Genomic DNA, 24,137 nt, shown 5'->3' on the forward strand with positions numbered 1-24,137 from the left:
GCCAGATCTTTGTAACCTTTGTTTGAAGAACCATATTTAGATAGTGTTGCACTGGAGATTAAAGGCTTTGCAAACACAAACTCAGAATGACATTCAGTGCAGCAAAGGTACTTATAGCATAACTTTTACTACTGAAGGTATGGAGTGGTAGGACTGCAGCAAATTAACATACTCTAAACTCAAGATTATTTTATTCAATAATCATACAAGAAGCAAAACATCCATCATGACTTCAAATTAGCTGTGTTAAAAAGTGAATCAGTCTGCCCTGAAAGGTGCCCCATGTTCCATTCAGTAGGCGGTGAAAAGGCTAGTAGGAAACCTCATGATGGATAGCACTTCTAGTCACCTGCTCTCCACCACAGTTTCCAAACTGATCAGAACAGAGATCCTCAGAGATCACCTAGATATAGTCAGGCTAATATCAATTCATTTCTGAGAACTTTGGAACCAGTGCCATAGACAGGGGCTGAACTCTGTTCCATCTTGAGTTCCCCTCAGTGATAGGCAGCAGGCAGCGGTCATTATACTTATAACCCTTTGTCTTGCTAACTAAAGGTTTTCCCCAGTGAACAGTCTGAGAATGGGGTAGGTGTGAGTTGACAACTTTAAAATATTACCTTGAAAAGGACTGGAAACTTCAATTTCTTATGACTAAAATACATGTTATGATATTTCCAGATGGCCAATAATAAAGCGCGATTTACATCAGGAAGGTTAATATATTAGAATTGATGCTAGCTATTTGCCAACATATGACGGTTAACATCTATAACAAATCAAATAAATAAACGGAAATTAAAAAGGCAAGAAAGTTGAGAAGAGATGAGAGAAACACCCTTCAGTCATATTATGATTGTTGAGGATGCATGGTTTATCCACCACAAGGCACTCAGCAAAGTAAAACAGAGCATTTGCAATGCCACAAGCACCTCATCCAACGGATCCAAGTAAAGCTGGACACATCGTAAACAATAAATACATAACTACACATAATAATTTTCAAATTTGCTTATCTTTCATGTGTCTTAAAAATATAAATTCAATATATCTGATTTCTAAAATCAAATATCAGAAATGGTCTAATCCTATATTGGTCACGCTCTAGTATTAACAGCATCATGCACTGACTTGAATTAGCAAACAACACATCTTTCTTAATTGGCAGGTTGACAGCAGTGATACAACTGAACCAATGCACAAAGTCTTTGTGCTATAAAATCAAAACCTTGAAGCAGATTAAATAACCACAGGATTTATTTTTTTCTAAAACAAGAATGAAAGAAACACAAGTTATGAAAAGTCTTTATTCAACATAAAGCATCAATATCTATACAAAACACATGCTTTCACTTTTGAACTTAGACAGTTTCTAGGGTTTCTTTCCAACATAAAACTGAATGATTTGTTTTAATGGCACTTTTACACTGGATGGAAATTATTTTTGATGTCGCTAATGTTCTCCAGAATTCTCCAAACTTCTTTAAAACAATGAAAAGACAACATATGAAAATAAAAAAGAAAGAAAACAGGCAAAAAGTTAGAAGAAACAGTCATTTGACAAACAACACATGATAAATTACATTCTTAAATTTAACCATCTGATTTCTTGTTATGTGCTGTGACAGTATAAATAAATCATTGAATTTAAATTAAATACCCTTAAGAGAAAGAGCTGATAAGATGAAAAAAAAAGCAACAAGACAAACACGTTTTAAAGAATGAAAATGTTGAACTAGAAAATATCAAAAATGAAGTACAGTGCATCAAAAGTTACTTTGGTGGCAACACTGGTTGTCCGAGGGACGTGTTGGTTGTGGAGAGTTCTGGTTTTAATAGAACTTTTTTTTTCCTGAATTGGTTTAAAACCTTTCAAGACAACCTGTAAACATAGAAAAAATATCTAAGTTGCCTTTTACACTTCCATTGGAAAAGTCTTTGGACTGCCACGCTTCAGGGCAGGTGCAGGTTCCTGCAGCCAACCTCAGTCTTTACTTCCAGTCTCCTGAAGAACTACAAAAAAAAGGACCTCTCTCATCCTCAACACGCCTGCACAACTGAGGGGAAAACCCATGAGTGTTACTTTATGTATGGATCGCATAATATAACACAGATGTGTCTTGTTGCCACCTTTCTTGAAAAAAAAAAAAAAAACTCTGGGTGCTGCGTGTATCATTTTTAACATGACTAAATCCTTAGCACATTGCATTTGAGATGTTAGACTATTAAGTACGAAGGATGCTAAAAAGATTAGCAGCCCATGTTAGCATCTGTCCTGGGTTTTACAGTATTGTATATGCCAAGTTGGAAATCTTTTGGATTGCTTTACAACACAAAGGGTCATTTCTATTCATTTCTTTGCTAAGCAGTTCACAAACTAGTTTCAACTCCAGAGTGTAGCAACAACCTAATATTAGCTTACCTTCCCAGGAGATACCTTGCTGATGTCAGCAGTTTGTTACTGCCTCAAACACTTTGTGTGATGCCAGTAGAGGGAAAGGTGTCAGAATTAGTAACATTCATGTTGTAAGTGTGAAAGTGGAGTCGGAAAAAAAAAAAAAAAAAGAACACAAAATGCTACACGTAGCACCAAAGATGTGCAGAAAGCGACATCGTTTTTCTAAGAGGGGTGCTCAGATCTTTTTCCAGAGGTTTTAACTTCAGTGGAGGCTCGGATGGGTTTCCTTGCATGAGTGGTATTCAGGGACAGGGTGGTTTACGGGTTTTTGTGGGTCTCAATGCACAGGACAATGTACTCGTTGGAACAGCTTCGAGTCTCCTGACCCATGAGCAGACCTGAGGTCAGGCTTGATGACTGGCCCATGACGGATACATGGTCTGCTCGCCATGTCTCGCAGTGCTTGTCTGTTGCGCGGAGCCCCTGACTGGTAGAGCCGTGCCAAACACTCTTCTGAGGCCTAATACAAAGAGAACAGAAAATATCACTGCTGTAGACAGATGAACAGACTCCAAGAAACAAATTCAGTAAATGAAGTGTACAAACCAGAAGGGGTCAGCTAAGACATCCCGGCCATCAAAGGAGTAGATGGGTATCCTGGTATTGATCGGCCCCCCATTGCCGGTGAAAATTGAGCGCCAATTCCTAAACATCATGTCTCCCTGTGGTGAGACAGCGGGTTCGATACATTTTAAAAAATGCTTCGGACATGATGAAATTTTGATGCTAGTGGTTGTTTGACAGTAAAAAGCAGCACTCACTCTGAGGTTGGTAACTGGCAGAGTCTGCCGGAAACCTGGATAGACAACGTGAACCAGGTCTTGTCTGTGGGATGAAATGAAGGCACGGTAGTTGGGAGCCAAACCCATCGCCTTGGCCTGCTCAAAGCACATCCGGTCAGCCATGTCAAGCCCCATCATGTCCCCTGAGTGAGGCTGGTTCAATGCCACCAGGTTGAGCTTCAGGGAGAAGACGGAACAGATCAGTGTTAATCCGAGGTTGTTCAAGAGACAACTAAAAACAAATCTCTTCACAAGGGCTTCGATGATAATTAAGCACTCACCCTGCCTTTAACAGAGTGTATTCTTTGTATGGTGTCTCCTCGTACATGATGTGAGGCTCGAGGCTAAATGAATCATTGAAAATAAATGTTAGAGAGATGAATACTCTAACACCAAATTCCACAAAGGCATTTTTTTATATTGACAGGTTATGCAATAAGTACCTCATCTTGTGGGATAATGTTATTGGCGAGGTAGATCAGGCTGCCAAGCTGTGTGAACAAAACAGAAGTATAAAGTTAGGAAAATATATACCAAAAGTTGATGTATTTGAGTTCACGTTGCCCTTAAATCAATAATAATGATTTGATTCAGTAATATTTTCTGGGTTTTTTTTCCTGTTTGCAGCTCATTAATCATTTATTAGTTTAATGGAAAAAAAAACTTGGACCTCAAAAAACTGTTTCCAGCATCTATACAAGTCCAAATATCAGACTAAAAGGATCAAGTGCCTCTTATTCTGAACTTTCTGCAGTTAAATCACATGTTCCAGTGCACTGACCTTAGCTATTTAGAGAGAGAGAGCGAGAAAGATGTTATTGATCCTACAAAGGTAATTATTGTCTTACAGCAGCAGGACAAAGAAATCTTAAAAAAATAAACAGTGTAGTTAAAGTGGCACAGGTGCAGAGTGAGAATCTTATAGTGTGAGTTTAGCCAAAAAGTTCACATATACAACAGTGATAAAAAAAAAAAAACCCCAAAGAAAATAAAAAATAAAAAGAGGTTAAGTTAAAGAAGAGTAAAAAGTAAGACTGATATTGTGCAAGAGAGTAGTGTGAATTGAATTAATAATAGGTAGACTAGAAATCCAAGAAACTGCTGCAAGAGAGGGTATAATACAGAAATATGTGTGTGGAAGTTTATGTCTGACAGGTGTGTTCACCTGTCACAGAAAGAAGAGTTACTGTACAGTTTCACATAGAAAGGTAGAAAGGATTTCCTGAAGCGTTATGGGAGAAGGGTTAAATCAGTATGAGTGAGAATGAGCTCTGCCACCTCATTAGGGTGACGTTGAGCAGGTGAGATGTGTTATTCATGATCATGATGGAGAGCAGTTTGTTCTGTGACCAGTGTACTAATATGAACATGAAAGTATTTCTGTAAAACACCATTGTAAATTAGTACCTGGATCTCTTTCCATCCCTGGGAAACTTTAAGGAAGAGACTTCCTGTCGTTGTAACAAATGCCAGAGTGCCCTCTGCATCTTTCACTGTTTGCTGCATCATACTCTCACGAGTCGAAAATGTTTTCAGCTGAGAAGCAAATGTGGAAAAGTACAAAATGTGCAGAAAAAAAATCAGTTAGGAGAATCACGGGTCTGGTGTTATATTAATATATAGCTCAGCCACAGATAAACTGACTTACAGACGCTGTGTTACTTGAAGGACTAGCAGGTCCAGGTGGTCCAGGAGGTCCAGGAGGGCCTGGGGGGCCAGCAATGGTCAGACCTGCAATAACAAAGATCTCAGTATCTTCCATGTAGAATATTGTAAGTGAATCTTTTATTTCATTAGTTACAGTAACTATACATCCTTCAGACGATTATATTTATTATATTTGCAGTTTAATGAGTTTTACCTGAACCATATCTCAAGGATGACCCAGAGGGCCCTGGAGGTCCTGGTGGCCCAGGAGGTCCAACAAGACCAGGCTTGCCATAGCCTGGTATACCAGGAGGGCCTGGCGGCCCAGGGGGACCAGGGGGACCGACCACTGATTCTCCTTTGGGCCCCTAAAATATATAAAGGACAGAATTACTAACACTTTAAGGTTTATTCTTTCAAAAATGATGATGCATAAAACTTACCACTGGTCCTGATCTTCCAGGGATACCTGAAATCCCCGGGAACCCCGCCTCTCCCTTTTCCCCTTTGATTCCCTGGTCACCATTCATCACCTATTAGTGCATACACAGGCAAAACCATCACACAGTAACCAACTGCTGACTGAAAAATGATTAAGTGCCAAAAACTACAGTCCTTTAAATGTCTACTTAAAGACTTTGAAACGTAAGTCAATCTATAAAGACTCCCATGTAAAAACACCAAACTTTAGAGCAGAAATCAAGTCTGGTACAAAACATGGTTGCAGTTTACGCAGCCAACTTTCCCCAACAACTCTACATGGGCTGAAACCGTTTTCACAACTTGTTAAATTTCTATTAAAGTTTAATTATATCTGGAGTGTGGTTGACTTCACTGACAGGCAGAAGTTGACAAACATGGTTGTAGCCACCAGCTCCCTGCTAGGCTTCAAATGCCAGAACTCCTGTTGGTATGTTTTGGAGTATTTTTTATATGAGTATTTAAAATGATTTAAAAGGCCTGTTGAATTGTATTAACAACCTGTCCAACAAGTTTGTGGTCCAATTCAAGTGAGTGAAATTCTAGCATTTTATTTGAATGTTACTAAGTACTTATTAGCAGCTGCCTTTGCCGTTATCGAGTCAGCACATGTGGTTGAACATTGTTAATAAAGTTTGCTAAAATTAACTAATAATTTGGCACTGAACTCTTTCTTTACATGACATAAGTCTCAAATCATTCATTGTCTTAAACTAATCTAAGTGGTTGAGTCAGGAACCACTTAGATTAGTTTTTGCAACGACTTTTTTCCACTTGTAACAAGCAGTAAAGCTACAACTGGGGCAAATTTTAAATGTTAAAAATACTTTTGAGCCATTTTTGTCATCCAGTAGTTAAAAAATGTTCAAAATCCATGATAATGATTTGTGGGATTTTTTCTTTCTTTTTTTTTGTCATCCAGTATGAACTCTACATTTCCTTAGAATATTTGAGTGAAGGTGCTATGAAGTATCTGCCTATATATTTCCAGCTAAACTGTCTCCAACTGGTTTATCACTAATATTAGCGGTCTTCACCCGACTTAACTTTCAGGATATTTTAGACACATTCTTACAACCTGATCATAAATCCACAAAACAAATGGCTATATTCACCTTTTAAATACAATTTGTGGTTAAAATTCAAGCACATATTCCATAACCTTTGTTTTTCCCTTATAAAACTTACCCAGCCTCCTCTTTGATTATATGACACTAGAGGAGAAACAAAAACAACAAACAAACAACACTTTAATTCTTGAATCACAGCAGGTTAAAAAACTACACAAATTAGCCCTTTTAAACCTTTATATTAAGATTGATTTATCTCTCTGATAATTCTTAATATATTTAGTGTTTTTATTTGAATACTAAGGAAGACATTTTTAACTCACTTGGTGGAGCTGGTATCCCTGGAAGTCCCCTCTCTCCCTTCTCCCCTTTTATTCCTGTCTGACAGTTACCTTTGAGACAACAAAATGTACTGTAAAAACTCTGCGACTTTGGGTATGTTTATTAAAAGTATTTTGAGTGTAAAGGCAGTCTCTGGCAAACTATTTCCTTAATTAGTTGATGTTTAATTTACAGGAAACAGATAAGGTGACCAAACCTACCAGCTGCAATGGTTCCATTTGAATTAAGCTGAAATAACAGAAAAAATGCAGCTTAACAACAGGCAGTGACACAATTCCTTGTCAGTTTACAATACATTATGGTACTGATATGTTAACACTACACTTGATCAGCAACTGCAAACACATGCAGATTTTCTACAGGTGCGACTTTATAACTACCTCCTTTTGTTTCCTGCACTTAGCCTTCATCTTTACAGACTTGAAATGCATCATGCAGGGATATTTTGGAGCAGCTGTTAAAATGTTTTGAGTGATGAAAGGTGTTACAATGAAAAACATGCGTGTTATCGGTACACAGAAGGAAAAGCAGAGGACGGTGTGAAGAGAGAAAAAAAATGGCGTGGTAGCCCACAAAAAAAGTTTTGTACTTTTGTGCACATGAGGTTTGATCAAGATGCACTTCAGAGTCGGCTCAGCATACACTCTAAAGTCCGATGGATAATTAATGTACATGCTGACTTTTATGCAGCCTGTGTCAGAGAAAAATCAACTATGCACTGCAGATAAGCAGACAGACTTTGTGTGAAATCAATATTCCACAATACAAATATAATTTTACCAGTGGGATTTTACATAAAGCTCTTTAACACATGCTGTACTAAAGCTGTCGATTTATTATGCTTTATTAGTATACAGTGCAGCTGTACGGTCAGAAACCTACGGGTGTTTTGCAGTGTGGTCTGGGGGGTATAGGGAACACTGTCTTTAGGAAGAAAAGGAAACAGTGAGCAAATAAAACACATAATTTAAGGTGACAATTGACAAGAACTGTGTAAAAAATTAAAAGTGTTTACTCCTTTGGGGCAGTTGAATATTCCTGGGCGCCCCGGTGGGCCGGGAGGGCCGGGAGGTCCCTATGAAGAGTAAAAGAAGAAAAGACAAAACTGAAAAAACTGAAATGAAACTCTTTGCCAAACTGGCACAAGGAAATCAAAGCAACCTATGCTTCATTTGAAGATTATGATCAAAACCAGGTGCACAATATTAATACATAGAAACCGTAAAGCGTGACTCACTGGCAGGCCTCGAGAGTCCCCTTTCTCTCCTTTAGGTCCCATGAGGCCTGGGCGACCCTACAGAGAAGGAGAGTTGTTATCCAAAAAGCAATTTAGTTTTTAGAAAAGAAAGTTACATAGATTTTAACTTCAACAATTCCCGCAGGGAAATTTGGGAGATTGGATAGTTTGCTGAACAAGTCAGTGTGTGATCAAATTTAACATAAAACCAAATCAAACAGGAGTTTCAATGCATGCACTGAGAAAATGAGTTTGGAGAAAGCTAATCGTGTCAAATATGCACTGTTTTAGTTCATCTTAATCTTCTAATTTGTGAATCAATGCACAGAAATATGTTAATCTACTCTTAATTAGACAGTGTTTGGAGAGTCCATGGTGCTTACTGGTCTTCCAGGGAGCCCAAATTCTCCCTTGTGTCCCGCTGGTCCAATGGGCCCCTGTTGGGAATTAGAAAAAGTGATGCACCTGATGATCTATATCAGTGGAAATAAAACCAGCATTCATTAACATTTACTTTCAATCACTTACTTGAATTCCAGGGGGCCCTGGTACACCGTTCTCTCCCTGCAAACAAAGCTATATTTATGTACCATCCTGCACTCTTCATACACATACACAGAAAACTTTACCAGGGAGCTAGGTCTAGAAAGTGCAATATAACCTTGAATCCTTTGGGTCCCACTGGCCCAGGCAGGCCTGACATCATGGATCCATCTGCTGAGATGACAAATCCTGGCTCACCCTTTTCACCCTGTGTGTACACACAAGTACATTTTTTTAAAGCAACTTCCTGATAGTTTTCATTATAGTGTCCATACAGAAAACAAATCATGTTGTATGTACATCCCACTTACTTTAAGTCCAGGCGGTCCTTGCAAACCTGGCAATCCCATGTCACCCTTTGGACCCTTTGGTCCCTGCAAATAATTATGAGATTTCACAATTGAATAATTGATAATCTATATAATGAAATAAGTCAAAGAGCGACAGCAGTGGGATGGTATTCCAGTAGACTTTTTGTAACCAGAAGAGTCGCCCTCTGGTAGCTATTAGAAAGAATACATTTGGTCTACACTCAGTGAATTTTGGTCAGGTACTCACAGCGGGTCCCTGAGCTTCAAAAATCCCTGAGAAGTTAAAGGCACCATCTGTGTCGTTCAATAAGAGCTGAAGACAGAGAAAAGGAGTTTTAACAGTAAGACGGAGACTCACTAAACATCATCATGTTTAAATAGTAGAGTCACCAAAAGTATCACTACTTACATCCTGAAGGTTGATGATGGTTCCTGGTGGTCCAGGTGGTCCTGGGGGCCCAGGCAAACTACGCCCATCCTGTCCTGGCTCTCCCTGGAAAAAAAAAAAAAAAGTTGACATTTTTACCTTTCAGCACATAGCAGTACATGTATGCAGTATCTGTCTAGCAACTCGTTGATGGTTTCACCTTTTGTCCTTGGTCACCTTTGTCCCCCTTTGGTCCCTACAGACACAGGATTAAACATTAGCTGTGGTTCTTAGTGCCACTTAAATATGTGTCTGTTCTCTCCAACTAGTAAAAATATAGTATGGGTAAAATCATTAAAAAAAAACATAAACAAAAGACACATATAATTGTTGCATTTTGTAAGTTGGTTAACCTTACTCTCCAGTTGCTGCTGCATCTGCAATCGACTTTGCAACCCAACCCCACCCAAGCTACGGCTTTTTATGCTGTTTTTGAGTTACATCTGTTGTCACTGATGTATGCAAACTAGTGCAGACTGAAATAATTTACAGCTTGACTGAACATCATTTATTTAAGCATCAGTCTTTAAAAAAAGGGCACACTGCTTAAAATGTGTCAAAATTATTTAGATCACTGACCTCTGCTCCAGTCAGTCCATCTGTACCAGGAATGCCTGGGTCCCCGGGAACACCCTGCTCTCCCTGCAGAAGGAATGAAGAAAAATAAGCATCATTATGATGTAAAAAGGTGACTTGATTTCTGTCTTCTTAAAACTGAGGAATTCTTTCTGAAAAACTGATAAATAACCAAATCAATGATATTAATTATAATGTTCCAATCCAAATCCAAAAGTTGGCTGTGAACCTGTAAGATGACAGAATCTTTACTTTCTAGAGCACCATGCAGCCTAAAGCCAACATCTCCTCTCACCACAAGGCCTTTTACTTAATGGTCATTTATGGACCTAAAGCAAGCAGACTTTCAAGAAGCTTGTCTGATTTGATATCTTCAGCAGACTAACCTTTTGTCCTGGCTTTCCTGGAACACCAACAAAACCATCTTGACCCTATGAAAAGGATGAAGGAGACAAAATAAAGAAATCTAGATTTAAAAAACAAATTGCATTAAGCAAAAACTGCAATTTATTGTATGCATCACTGGATGCCATCCAAGGCCTTAGACTTTAAATGTTCACCCATCCAACTTAACCTGAGAACATTTTTCAGGGAGAGCCATTCACATAGACCCACACACAAATATTTTACCTTGGGTCCTGGAAGTCCTGGGAGTCCTGGAGGTCCCTGTGAAAATCAAACCACAATCAAACATCGGGTAATAACAGCAGCCGTTTGTGAAATGCTAAAATTATAAGACACTAAAATCGTGCCACATTTGTACCTGTGGACCTCTGGGTAATGCCTCTAGCCCCGATCCTTCCAGGTCCTAAAAAAGTGCAAATGCATCTAGCAATGAGCCAACATGTTTTTTGGAAACGAGGGCTCACATCAAATTTATGCACAGTCAATGATCAAAACTTATGTTATAACACACACGCTGCAACATTCACAGACAATTCATTTGCACTGTTTCTGTGTTTACAGGGAGATTGGGTTAAACATTGCATAGTTATTATACATTCTTTCTTCATGCTCTAGTTCTACAAACAAATCACTACTCATATCAGCTAAAGTTGCATATTATTCTTTATGATTTTCTAATGATAAAAATGACAAGACATTAGATATATTATCCCCATACATTTAGTAGTGAAACACACTATACCTCAAAGTCTGGGATGAAGTTTCTTCCTGGAGGCCCTGGGGGGCCAGGAGGACCAGGCAGACCCCTAGGACCAGGATGCCCTTCTGGACCATCTGCTCCTGGTAGACCTGGGAATCCTGGTGGGCCCTGATCTCCCTGAAAGAGACAAACTGTTTTTGTTTTTTTTACTTTTAAAAGTAAAAAATATTTTAGCAGGTAAGGAGTTGCTTTAACATAGCACAAGAAACCATTTCCCTCAATGCAAGCAGAAAAAGTGAGCAGAATTATGATTGCCAATATCGAGAATGGTGGTTTGTCAATGTATCAAATATAATGAATAGCAAAATGAGCAGATCTTAACCTTTGGCGGGAGGTAAGTGAGCAGAGCTATGCTGTAGTATTGTGAGACGAAATTTAAAAAAAAAAACCACAAATTGCACACATTTCTATTACTGACTCTCTCTACCAATTTACTCTTTGACCGTTTTAAAAGTAATTTAAAAAAAAGATTAAAAAACACATTTCAATCGACTTCAGCACCGATTAAATGACACAGGCAGACATCGTCTTTCAACTAACCCTAACTCACTTCTCCATAGTTCCCTCCCGTGTTCTCAGCCTGTTACAATTCAAAACAAAGAAGCGTAGCCATATAAATAAGCAAAAAAAAAAAAAATAACAACTTCACTGTTAGCAACACTATTACAGATTCAGAAGGCAGATTTATAGTATCTGTGTATTGCTAGTGTTTCCTTCCTTCTCAGATCATTCTGACAGCATGCTTCTTCAACCTAGGAGGAGGAGACCTCAACCTAGAAATTGACAGGCTCAATCCAGCAGTGAGTCAAAGGAATTTGAAGTCCATCATTCTTAAATAATACAAGAGTGAATTTGGTCTTTACAATTCTTGGCGTTCGTATCACTCTCAAGGATTACACCTTCCTTTTACCAGTATACCACTCACAATCTCGCTTAGACTACTTTCTAGTTAGCAGCTCCATTATGAGCGATATCACAAACGATCAAATTCAGAAAAGAGTCACGCCACCAATTAGGAGCTGGAGATTTATTACATCATTACTGAAAGAACAAAACTTCATGGGCTGGGCGCTCAGGTATGCACCGGCTCACTCCCGGTGGCTGCTTGTCGGGGCCTGGTGCCTGTGGCTCGGTCGTGCCCCTTCGGGGGGTGGAGTGCCCTCGGCCTCTGGGCCTGGGGCTCGGTCCACTGTGGCACAGCTGGCTGCCGGTGGAGCTTAGGGGCACATCACTGCAACCCTCTCTGGCTTCTGTTCCGCGGCTGCTGGGTGATCCCTCATCTGGGGCTCTCCTCAGCTCTTTTCGGTAGAGTGGCGTGGTTGCCCCTCCGTTGGTCTTCCTTGGACTCTTGCTTTCTGGGGGTCTCTGGTCCCTGGATCTCCTCCATACCTGCTTCATGCCCTGGAGGACAGGGCTATGGCCCACACCCTCTAGCAGATCGTTACATGAAGGAACCTTTTGAATACAAGTGAGCTCATACTCACAGGTTTACACACAGGTGCTCACAGACACAAACTACACCTTTCTTTGCTGCTACCTCAAAGCACACTGTGCGCTGTCGATCTTACGTGCTGCGCAATAATAGTCAATATTTAGTATTTACACATAGATTATCGCAATGATGTTGTTTATTATATTGCTCTCTTTTTTGCTTGCCTTCTGTCTTTTTTTTTCTTTCAACAGGTGATCCAGGTGATTGATATATATGTATTTTTTGCCCCCCACCTTTTTTTTGTTTGTTTGGTTTTTTTTGTGCCCTTTATCTCCGTTTCTCTTCCCCGCTGTTCTTCTTTCCCTCCCGCTCTTTCTTTCTCCCTTTCCTTTCCCCCAGTCATGTCTGTCCCGTATGTAACAACTGAAAATAAAATAAAATAAACAATAAAAACAAAGGTCAATCAAATGGACCAGTACGGCAAGGCGGGGATGGTCCACTTGGTATAGCAAATCCGTTGGGCATCTTTCTTGGCCTTTAGACAATAATTCTGATGGCAAAAGAACCAAACGGGACAGGTGGCAGAAAAAAAAAGGAAAAAAAAAAAAGAACAAAACTTCATTAATTATTTTTAAAAGAAATGGGCAACATATTTAGATAATAATGACCTGAAAGGAATATCACCATGTTGTCCGGGCTTGCTGTGACCCAGCGTTTTGGGTTTATTTTGTATTTTTGATTCCTTATGTTTTATTGAAAACATGTTAAAACAGCATCTTATGCTGTTATTATTAGTTAGGATTTAGTTGAGTTGTATTCTAGTTTTTCTGTCATCTATGTCTCCTTGGTGGTGTGTCTCTTTTGTTCGCAGTGTTGTCTTTCTTGACACGTGTTCTATGGAAAACAGGAGATGTAATAATGTAGGGCAAAATATTATCTTACTGTTCAAATAAACTACTCATTTTCACTGATCCCTAGTAAAATCCAGATAATTATCAGAACAAAATACAAAGTTTTTCATCATGTAATGAGAAAGGGTGTGGAGCGTCCAGGAGACAGAACAACTATTGCTGGGTGCATCTTGTCTTGGACCCAGACCAGTTAGTCTTGCCCCTTCACTTTGTCACACATCTCCAGATGAGTCTTCATCTGCACACTCCAATACACTCTTTGCGGTGGGGGTGGTGGGTGCTGACCCAGACTCAGTGGTGTTCTGGGGCATTGACATTGCTGACCCCGGGTCAACCTTCTTTAGCATCATGGCGGATTTTGGGGAATGAGGGTGCCTACTGAGCCAGTGGTTCTCTGCCAGTCCCTGCTGGTGCTTGTTGGTCCCAGGGTGTGTGGGTGGAGGTCATCAGCCCGCTCCCTTGGTGGCACAGGTTGGCCTGGACTTCCACCATGTCGGGGAGGAGTGGCGCTGCCAGGTGGTCCTGGGCGCCTCGGGCACTGGAACCCTGGGACCCTGCTATCGGCTCGTACCAGGGTGGCCAGCCTCTAGCAGGGTCGAGTGTCCATTACCTCTGGTTCTCTGGGATTCTCACCCTTTGGCTGTGGGCACCCCATCTGGGGCCTCTCTCCTTCTCCTCCTGGGATGGACAAGTGAATGTCACAGAGATGTGTGGCCTCAGGTCTTGGGCCGTCTTGGGGGTTGTCCTGGTTCCATCTGTTTGCCTCCAGGCTTCTGGTGGGTATTGTTGCAGCTTCCCACCCTCATTATGAAATACATTTGTGACAAAGACTTTCTCACACTCACTGTCTCTCTCTCTCTCTCTCTGTCTCTCTCACTCATACACACACACTATAGGAAGATTTGTGGATTTATGTATCTGTGTATTATCAAATTTCTTGTGTTCATGTGCTGTATGTTTGTTCTGTTCTTTGTTTCTTACAGATGCAGCAGTTGGCAATACATTGTGCATTTCTATTTGTTTCTATCATCCCATTTCTACTCCCCATCCCAACCACCACCACTTTTTTTTCTCTTGCCTGTCTTGACTTAGACATCGTCATATCCATATCTAATATTAATATTTAAAATAACACAAAAATAAATGAATAAATAAGCAGATAAATGATTCACATGAACAAGAGGAGCCTATAGAGATTCTGTATAGCTGTTCTTGCAAAAGCTAAATGTGTTCGGCACCACCATGCATTCAGATCACAAGTCTGATTGCAAAACCTGCCAGCAGGACAGGATTAAAAAAGACAATAACAAAAACAAAAAAACAAAACAATCTTACCTTTGGTCCTGGTTGACCACTCACACCAGGCTCGCCCTGTTAAAAACATAATGAAATAGAGTTAGCTCGTGTTTAATGGGGAAAGGTTGTTCTTTCTGGTTTCCATGAAAACAAAAACAGAGTGGCTATTGCAATACAGACTTGTTTACACTCAAGCCCCTTTGGCTTTATTGGTCCATTGGGGCATCTCATTAAGAAGCTCTTTGTGTTAGGCGGTTATAGAGTTTTTGTCTAATTGTTTTTGCTAACAGAGCACTTAGAGGCCTTCTCTAGGGAAATCAGAAAGGGCTAAAACTAAAGGTTGAGGATTGGAAAACACACAAATGAGAGCCAAAACCAGTGAGAGGATTTTTAAAGTCTTGTCTTCTTAAATCCATGTCTTAAATAGTGACAATACAATATATGTTGATCATTAGCCTTACCTTGTCTCCTCTCTCCCCAGCAGGCCCAGGATTGCCATCTTTTCCACTGACTCCCTGCAAGTGTAACAAAATTATTTTTTTCCCCTCAAGAATTTGGATTTACCAGAATAACATGTACATGCATTACAGAGTTGGCATAGTTTGCGTAATTGTGGCTCTTATTCAGATTTTTTGGACAAAAGCGGGCTGCTTGGTGTGAGCTCATAAAAGCGAGCTGTTTGAAATGAGAACATATTAAAGCTCTTGAGCCTCTTTGGTCTGAAGTGAATAAAACTTTCATGAACCAAAGCAGCCTTGCAGTGAATACTCTGTGCCTGTGAGTACATCATTCACACTGTTAGTAAGAGCTTCTATAATTTAAAAAAACAAAAAGACACATTTCCCCCAACAGATGCTACAGCTGCAACCAAATTCAAGCGCTTGTTGTTCATCACTTTAGCTCCTGTCGTAAAAGCTGCGAGGATAATGGAAAGAAAGGCCTGATCCATTTACTGGTGTGTGGGTGCAAATACAAGCTTTTGAAAATGAAAAATTTTCACATGCCTCTATGTAGTCTCGTGAAAAACAAAGTACATCACATGATTTAATGACGTTTGTTTAGGCTCTCAGTTCTGGCCACAGAATTTCAATCAGGTTGAAGTCTGGACTAAGCCCAGGCCACTGCAACAACCTAATTCTTCTCTTTTTCAGTAATTATATTGTAGATTTGCTGCTATGCTTGGGATCATTGTCCTGCTGTGTAGCCTAGCTTTAGCCATTGGAGAAATACTTTCAATAAATACTTGAGTATATAGAGGAGTTCATGACTCAGTGACTGCAAGGTGCCCAGGTCCTGTGGCTGCAAAACAAACCCAAATCATTACCCCTCCACCACTGTGCTTAATAGTTGGTATGAGATGTTTCTGCTAATATGCTGCATTTGGGTTTGATTTGATTTGATTTGATATACCTTTATTAGTCCCACAAGGGGAAATTTCATCAAATGTGCTGCTGTGCTTTATGACCAGACTTCTCTACTTTGGTCTTGTCTGTCCAAAAGAAATTGTTCCAGAACTCTTGATTAGTTTTACAAACCTAAGCCGTGCAGCCATGTTCTTTTTAGACAGAATAGGTTTTCTCTTGGTGACCCTTCCAAAGAAGCCACACTTGTTTCAACCTTTTTCTAGTTGTACTGTCACAATCTTTAACATCTAATATACTAACTGAGGCTTGTAGAGTCTGAAATGTGGCGCTTGGGTCAGACCTTGTGGTGAAATTGTTGGGACATCCACACTGGGGAAGATTGTGACCTTGTATTAACACCTGATTGCACCAGACCCACAAACTACCAACTTCTGCTTTTATAGAAGTGGTCACACTTTATGATGATCAAATAATCAGGTGCATTTGATTAGCAGCTCCTGGCTACTGCCTAACCTCTTAAACCTTATAAAAAGTAGTAAGGACGCACTTGATTTTTCACAGAATTTCATAGTGCTGGGAAAACTTCATTTTTCACATGATTATAAAATGAGGTGGCAGATATGTTTATGTACTGTACAATTTAACTAGTGTATGTAATGTATTTCAAAAATGAAACCACTAACTGTGCATCAAGCAATGGCAGGAAAGCAGTAAATGAACATTTTAAATGGCATTAGGGGAAATACTGTCTTTTCAGCCCATTGTACCTGACCAGACCCTGACTCTGAATCAGACCCAGAGCCACTAAACCACTCCTCAGACACCTGGACACAGAACCCAGGTCAGAAATGAATGTTCTGAAGGCAAAGACTAAAAGAAAGATGAATTTCAAAAAAAACTTAATCACAGAAATGTTTCATGCAAAATTATGTTTTTGTTTTTTGTTTTGTTTTGTTTTTAATAAAAACTGCTCTTGATTTTAATTAATTCTATTGTGTGTGTCAGGTGGGTCCTTTGAAAGAGTTTTAATAGAGTATACCTCCTGTTTAACTTTTAGCATAAATTAGCAAATGACAAATGAGTTTGTTATGTGAGAGCAGCTGTGAAATCTACTAAAGAAATTACATTTTCAGTGTCTGTCTTATCCTTCCGAAGAAACCATAATACTGTATAAACTTGAGCCTGTATAAACTATAATACTTGAGCCGCTAGAGTTTACAATATGTAGAAAACATATTGGTTCATTTAGTATTTTTAAGCTGCTGCATTTAAATTGGGCTCTAACAGAAAATGGACCAAGGTAAAACTCACAGGAAGTCCAGGTTCGCCCTTTGCTCCATCCCTTCCATCTTTCCCAGGAGTCCCAGGTAGTCCAGAAAAGATGTCCTCAGTAGGAGATCCTGGGGGCCCTGGCAGTCCTGGGGGACCTGGAGGCCCTGGGGGACCCTGATAACACAAGAAAACATTACAGTTATGGGAAGGTAATGTAGAAAAATGCTCTGTAAAACAGGTAAACTATAGTGTCAGTATACAGAGACAGAGAAAGCGACTTCACTTACCCTAATAATCTCCGTGTCACTGTCAAAGTCTTCAAATCCAGAACCCTCCTGATGAACACAAAGGCAATGACCCCTCATTTAGTCAAAAGGTAAGTCACTTAAAATGTTATGGTTGGTTATAACATAACGAGCCTTTTTTTTCTCATTCCACAATATATAAATAAATATTTTATTTTCAACTTAAAATATTTATTTTCATCCCCAGTATGAATATCACTGCTGTGTAAAAATGTTGAGGAACATAATGAAAAAGATGGGCGTATCATCAGATCTGATTTCTGCTGCAACAAATGTGACTTAGCTTTAGCGATATGGGCAGTGTCTACATGAAAAGTTCACATATGAAGGTATGCAGAACAGAAACAAGGATTTCACAAATAAACTGGAGCTAATTTTAGTTCCTTGTATGAATCAAGCACACTTGATTTTGCTTAAACTAAGAACAAAAATAAATAAATGACTGACCAGGAACACGGAGGACTTGCTGGGCTGCCCTGGAGGTCCTGGAGGACCCGGAGGGCCAGGTAGTCCAACACCAGGATCACCCTGAGAGAAACAGAAGAAAGTTTGTGTTATTTTCTACATTTCAAGGATTACTTACTTATTTCTTTAATTATATATTTAATTTTATAAGTCCATGTTAAAATTTCTGTAACCACCCTGAAGGTTTTTAATTAATACCGGTTTACCTTTTCTCCCTTAGGACCAGACTCTCCGGGTAGTCCTGGAAATCCTTTTGCTCCCTGAGAGAGACGACAATCACGGCAGTGCAGATGAGCTTTCCCCTCTGAGACATTAAATAATAACTTCCACATGAAGGAAACTATATATTTGAAAGACTAGGAGGATTTTACTTACTGGTGAACCAGTTTCCCCTTTGCTTCCCTGGAGAAAAGACAAAAACAGAAAGCAAATCAATCATGTTTAAATCTGACAACACAACAGAGTAAAAAAAAACCCATCCTGTGCTCCGTGAACGGACATCTGAATTGTTTAAAAATAGAAGCTTGTGAATGCCTCAAATTCAGTGCACAAACGTGCAGGTTAAACTCACAGGGTGTCCATCTTTCCCTGGAAGTCCAGGTGTGCCTGGGGGTCCCTGTGGTCCTTGTGGGCCTCGTTGTCCAGGCTCCCCTCCTTGTCCCTCTTCTGAGGCTGGTCCTGGAGGGCCTGGAGGTCCTGGGGGACCAGCTGGGCCTGGCTCCCCTTTCTGCCCTGGATAAACCTGGAGGGACTAAGGAGTTAGGATTTTTTTTATTTTTTTTTATGTAGACTGCAGTCACACTAATTTAAAAAAAAAAATAAAAGGAAAAAAATAGGGCAGCATCAGCTGTAGTAAGTGGGACAAACTTGCTCTACAGGAAACAGTTTCCGTTCTCTCTCTCTCTTTTTTTTAAAAGCACATTTAATGTTAACCTCATCAACCACGTCACTTCCAGCCTATCTAGAGTTACAGCAGAGTACCAACCATCCCCTTTACGGACCTTTAAAGACCTGTTTGAACTGCCTTAATTATATAAAAACTGTAATGATCTTAACCCATAATATCTTGAAACAGCCACATTTATGTTATATAAATTCAGAAGATAATTCTGACTTACAGTGTCAGGTGTGGAAACTGAAGCACCTGTCTGAAATGACTTTGCTGTAACATAAAGAGAAAAAGGAAAAAACAAGCATGTTTGAGCACATTAAAAATGGCACTGCTTTGGATTTGATGAATAAAGCACAGATGAAAAGGTTGAGCATTGGATCATACGAACAAAGGAAAGGAAGCTACACTGTGTCTTCAGCAACATCTGGTGGAAACTCTTGGAAATGCAACGAAGGAGGAGCCGGTTTACTCATGAATTGCAGCACAAACGAAGGGAAGCATGAAATAATTTTGCTATATCACTGGTCTAATTCTGTAAATATATATATATTTTTAAGTGGCAGATAACTGTTGTTTGTTGCCACAGGACAGAGTTCCTGAGACCACATTAAAATGTTTACATGAATGCATTTTACCTTGCACCGTGGTCACCTCCACTTCCTGCCCAGAAGCTTCCTCAAAGTTGTCATCTTCGTCATCGCTTGTTGGCATCTCAGTGGGTGGAGGTGGGATCACAATGTAAGTGGGGGCCAGCTCTGGCTAATAACCACGATGGTAAAATAAACAAACAAACAAACAAAAAAAGAAATCAGTGTGCATCTTTGGACCAACCTTCAGCACTAAACAATAGTCTGTCTACGAAGAAGTAACCAAGAAGCTGCATATTTTATATATTTTTAAATGCATAATATTCAGCTATCTGGATATTACAGCACACTAGTTATAGCTGCGGCTGTGGATTAATTAAAGAGCCTTTCTTTTTTTTTTCTTTCATAATTCAACAAAGAGTCTCTGTATATGTGCACAGACAACCAAACAAGAAAAAGAAAGAAAGCGAAGCATTTGCCACGGATGGTAGGAAATGTTTGCTCTCAGATCAGATCCAAATACAGTGTCACACTGACAGCCTCATTCCACGCATTTCTTAGATTATTCCAACATTACGTCTACAAGATCTGCTGCGATCATAAAATGTCATGACCGCACGCCTAGAAAAGCCCGCTGTCCTGCTCATGAGTGATAAATAGAAATGACTGCAGATGGAAAAAAGGCCGTAAATCATTTTCTTTCCTGAAGAGAGTTTTTGATTTTAATCCATCGTCTGACAGGCCTTTGAGTGTCCAAGGAAGACGCTTATTAAGTAGCTCAGACTGCCTGGAGAAGAGGTCGCACACATCTGGATTGTGTGTTCATACAAAAGGGACTGAAATACATGTACATCAGTGAAGTCATACTTGGACCACAGATGGTGATCTGTGTGATCGAAAACTCGCTTATCTGCACTTTTAGATGGTTTCTTAGCTAGTTTCTTGGAAGACAATCACCAAAAACTCAAGTGTCTTTGACTCTGTAGCTTAAAGTTCCCAGAAAATGACTAAAAAATCAACTAAAAATTGATTTGTGGACTGAGTCTTAATATTAAGTTAAGTTTTTAAAGTTTTAATCAACAGGTTTATTTTAAATCACTATGGGAACATAACTTATCTCTCTGTGTTTTTTATACAATGACACATTGGCCATCTTCTTGGAGTGCAGTTAAAGCAGAATTTGCTGAGAGTAATATGAGAAGACAAAGTGACTGTCGTGTTTGTACGGTATGCACAAAGCCAACAGCTGCTTATTCAAGCTGATTATAAAGACCCAAAGCCAATTTCATTTGATTTGGAAGTGTAAAATGAGTTTGTAGGAGTACCTGGACAGTCATGCTCTGCAGGGTCTGCAGTTTGACTTTCCAGGCTTTGGATAGAATTAGGCCGGGGGTGTCGAACTCCAGGCCTCGAGGGCCGGTGTCCTGCAGGTTTTAGATGTGTCCTTGATCCAGCACAGCTGATTTAAATGGCTAAATGACCTCCTCAACTTGTTTTTTAAGTTCTCCACAGTCCTGGTAATGAACTAATCATTTGATTCAGGTGTGTTGACCCAGGGTGAGATCTAAAACCTGCAGGACACCGGCCCTCGAGGCCTGGAGTTCAACACCCCTGAATTAGGCTTTTCTTTTTTAGTGGGCTTTTTTTAGAAGCCATTTCCTTAAGCATAGTAATGTGATACTATTTGCTATAAATTCATTACAGATTGCACAGAGCTGGCAGCAAATATCATCATGTTTGTGTCTCCACAGGTCGTGAGAGGACAGAAGCTTTTTCATTTGTGACTCGCTTGCGCAAATAAATGGGGTAAAAACAAAAGAACAGTGCACACACCATGGTGAACTCTCTCTCCTCCACAATCTTCTTCACTTCATCTTTACCCTCCAAGTCTTCATCGTCACCGCTCCCGTAGCCAGAGGCCTGGAGTTGAAAAGGAGAGCAGGATAAAAGGAATTAGAAGACAAAACACAGAGAAAGTTGGAAAAGTTCAGCAGACCAAAATCCCATCTGAGTTTTTAGCTGCAGGAAGTGAAAATTAAATGAGGAAAGAGGCCAAATGTACACATAAGCAAAACAGCCTTATTCCAGAGTTTGGTTCCCATGGTTACTCACATGTTACTGATGTTTTTCACTGAAACTTATCTTTAATTTAAACAAATAAACAAACACTGGATATCAGAAATGATTAATGTTCTAAACATCATTATCAGGACAGACTGACTGTGGCTCGGTCAGGAATGCCAATGTGTGTGAGTGAGTGTGTGTGTGTGTGTGTGTGTGTGTGTGTGTGTGTGTGTGTGTGTGTGAGAGAGTGAGTGAGTAAGTGAGTGAGTGAGAGAGAGAGAGAGAGAGAGCAAGCTTGTTTATGTTGTATATTACAGCACCCTGTAAAGGTCATGACTTTTTCTTTTTTCTTTTCCTAAAAATAACCTCTGTCTCACAAGATTACGTATTCCTTCTCAGTATATTTTGTTACCTTGCTAACACAAGAAAGGACAATATTATTGAGGAAAATTTATCTCCATAGCCGGTAGTGGGCTTGATAATGCGTGTAATTTAAGACATTTACTTTAAATGTAGTGCAAATAGATGAAAAACTGGGCAGCTCACCAAGATTTAAGAGGAAATTACTAGCAACATAAATAATTTCAAGCACGTATTAAGCCGGACCTTGTATTTATGATTACACCAATCCCTGTATGTTGTAATGCCACTATAGTTACAAAACAGGTAAATTTATGGAATTTTGAACATTTTCATATTTAACGTTTTACCTCTAAATGATTAAAAATATGTGTGAAATGACTTTTTTTGTGTCTCAAAAATCTAAAACTACTGACATAAACTATAGTGTGACAGTAGGCCATTTCAAAACCAGTTGTTTCAAGCTGACCTAAAGCACTGAAAATAACCTGACACTATTTCTGGGAAGCTGTTTGACAAGATTATAAAATCTAGCTGCTTTGACCTGCTGTCACTTTCATTTGCACCAAAGCAGGTGGAATGGACTCATGATGGTTTATGTCTTTAAATGTTTTAATGTAAATGTTGATGTATGCGGGCGTCAGAATTGAATTTTATGCAGTACTGTATGTCTACCAGCAGAGGGAGCCATAGTTCCAAGTTTGCAGTGTTTTAGAGACGTTTGAGGAGCTGAACTTTTCTCAGTTTCGAGTGTTTTCATGCAGACTCACATAAGGATCGTCCTCCTCACACTGGTCATCTGGGGCCGTGGGATCTGCCTTCAACAGCAGCTGCTGGATGGAGCCCTGGAGAGGAGAGTTCGTGTTATATTGCACGCTAATTTAATTTATTCTGTCATTAAATTTTATAGAAGCTCCGAGGACATTTTACACACACACACACACACACACACACACACACACACACACACACACACACACACACACACACACACACACACACACACACACATTAATTTGGTCTGTCTGCATAACAGTTTATCTGTCTCTCCCTCACTCGTTAGCACGCATAATTTACTGCATACACACTGAACACATTAACACACACATTCAACACTGCTGCAAACATCTGGCTGGGAAACAGGTGCATTTCTGTATCTGCTCCAAAGACAATTTTCCCATCAACCTTAAAGCACCAGCCCATAATTTTAATATTTACTTGTGGCAAATTAACACAGAAGATTAAGCTATTTCAAATCCTTTCTGTATTTATACAGTTATTTCTTATAATCCTTTCATCGATTTTATTTGTCTTAATCAAGGAGGAGGAGAGGCTGGAGACTATCCCAGCTGTGATAGGACGAGAAGCAGGGTACACCCTGGACAGGGCTATCACTGAGGGACAGATAACCATTGCTCCACCAGGAAGGAAGTTTGAGTGCCCAGAGAGAAACCATGTAGACGAAGGGAGAACACAGAAAGTATTATATGATGGATTTACATTTAAAAGGCCTGTGGAAACAAGGTAGGGAATGACTCCCCCAAGACAAGCCAGTCTCTACCCCTGTGGCCCTGTGAAGTATAAGCATGTATAGCTAATGCTGTGGTATGTCTTAAATTATTGCTCAACTAATGATAATATATCGATCTTGAGCCCATTTAGGCAACTAAATTGTTATTTTGATGAGAATTGAATTGAATTGAATTGAACTGAACTGAACTGAATTGAATTGAATTGAATTGAATTGAATTGAATTGAGTTGAACTGAACTGAACTGAATTGAACCTGCCCCATGAAGAGACATGTAACAGCGTTATTAGCTGAGCTATTTTAACTGGGCAACTTTTTTCTTTTGCTGTATGTGAGCTCATCCACAGTCTTGGATGGTGTCCCAGGATACTCTGGAGGCCGACAGAGGGAAACTGGAAGGTTGTGAAATAATGCAGCACATTTAAACCTTTCATTCTAAAAAAGGCTGTTTCTTTTTGGAAGTTCATGAATATTGAATTTTGGTAAGTCTCTTGTACACAGTCCATACTTGTCAGTAACCTTGAGCCAATATGTGGGATGACTCTGAAAGGTAACCTCTAGAGAAGGGTCCCATTCCCAATCCGAACTAAATTTGGTTAGAAAGAAATTTTTGGTGACTAA

The 24,137-nt window shown here is 39.7% G+C and overlaps 1 protein-coding gene across 2 annotated transcripts in view; it reads right to left on the minus strand.

The window, feature by feature from the left end:
• Positions 1-1,293: 1,293 nt before the first annotated feature.
• LOC146380583 (collagen alpha-1(XV) chain-like) overlaps positions 1,294-24,137 on the minus strand; it is a 60,365-nt gene continuing 37,521 nt past the window's right edge. Inside the window, exons 6-44 of one of the 2 annotated variants that reach the window (XM_084939777.1) lie at positions 22,757-22,831; positions 21,396-21,482; positions 19,611-19,734; positions 19,202-19,245; positions 18,655-18,825; positions 18,459-18,485; positions 18,290-18,343; positions 18,066-18,146; positions 17,601-17,648; positions 17,353-17,487; positions 15,139-15,192; positions 14,717-14,752; positions 11,021-11,155; positions 10,637-10,681; positions 10,504-10,539; positions 10,260-10,304; positions 9,877-9,939; positions 9,458-9,493; positions 9,280-9,363; positions 9,118-9,183; positions 8,871-8,933; positions 8,678-8,767; positions 8,545-8,580; positions 8,400-8,453; positions 8,017-8,073; positions 7,795-7,854; positions 7,662-7,703; positions 6,980-7,007; positions 6,761-6,829; positions 6,556-6,581; positions 5,331-5,420; positions 5,102-5,255; positions 4,889-4,971; positions 4,648-4,776; positions 3,684-3,731; positions 3,522-3,584; positions 3,220-3,417; positions 3,005-3,120; positions 1,294-2,918 (exon numbers count right to left, since the gene is read on the minus strand). In XM_084939777.1, coding sequence (XP_084795903.1) covers positions 2,717-2,918; positions 3,005-3,120; positions 3,220-3,417; positions 3,522-3,584; positions 3,684-3,731; positions 4,648-4,776; positions 4,889-4,971; positions 5,102-5,255; positions 5,331-5,420; positions 6,556-6,581; positions 6,761-6,829; positions 6,980-7,007; positions 7,662-7,703; positions 7,795-7,854; positions 8,017-8,073; positions 8,400-8,453; positions 8,545-8,580; positions 8,678-8,767; positions 8,871-8,933; positions 9,118-9,183; positions 9,280-9,363; positions 9,458-9,493; positions 9,877-9,939; positions 10,260-10,304; positions 10,504-10,539; positions 10,637-10,681; positions 11,021-11,155; positions 14,717-14,752; positions 15,139-15,192; positions 17,353-17,487; positions 17,601-17,648; positions 18,066-18,146; positions 18,290-18,343; positions 18,459-18,485; positions 18,655-18,825; positions 19,202-19,245; positions 19,611-19,734; positions 21,396-21,482; positions 22,757-22,831 — 3,054 coding nt within the window. In that variant the 3' untranslated portion in view covers positions 1,294-2,716. Of the gene's footprint in view, positions 2,919-3,004; positions 3,121-3,219; positions 3,418-3,521; positions 3,585-3,683; positions 3,732-4,647; positions 4,777-4,888; positions 4,972-5,101; positions 5,256-5,330; positions 5,421-6,555; positions 6,582-6,760; positions 6,830-6,979; positions 7,008-7,661; positions 7,704-7,794; positions 7,855-8,016; positions 8,074-8,399; positions 8,454-8,544; positions 8,581-8,677; positions 8,768-8,870; positions 8,934-9,117; positions 9,184-9,279; positions 9,364-9,457; positions 9,494-9,876; positions 9,940-10,259; positions 10,305-10,503; positions 10,540-10,636; positions 10,682-11,020; positions 11,156-14,716; positions 14,753-15,138; positions 15,193-17,352; positions 17,488-17,600; positions 17,649-18,065; positions 18,147-18,289; positions 18,344-18,458; positions 18,486-18,654; positions 18,835-19,201; positions 19,246-19,610; positions 19,735-21,395; positions 21,483-22,756; positions 22,832-24,137 lie in introns of both variants that reach the window. The other variant, XM_084939776.1, reaches the window with a different exon arrangement.

This window comes from Perissodus microlepis, chromosome 9, assembly GCF_051167445.1.
Source record: "Perissodus microlepis isolate ML-2025 ecotype Zambia chromosome 9, ASM5116744v1, whole genome shotgun sequence".
Classification (NCBI taxonomy): Eukaryota; Metazoa; Chordata; class Actinopteri; order Cichliformes; family Cichlidae; genus Perissodus; species Perissodus microlepis.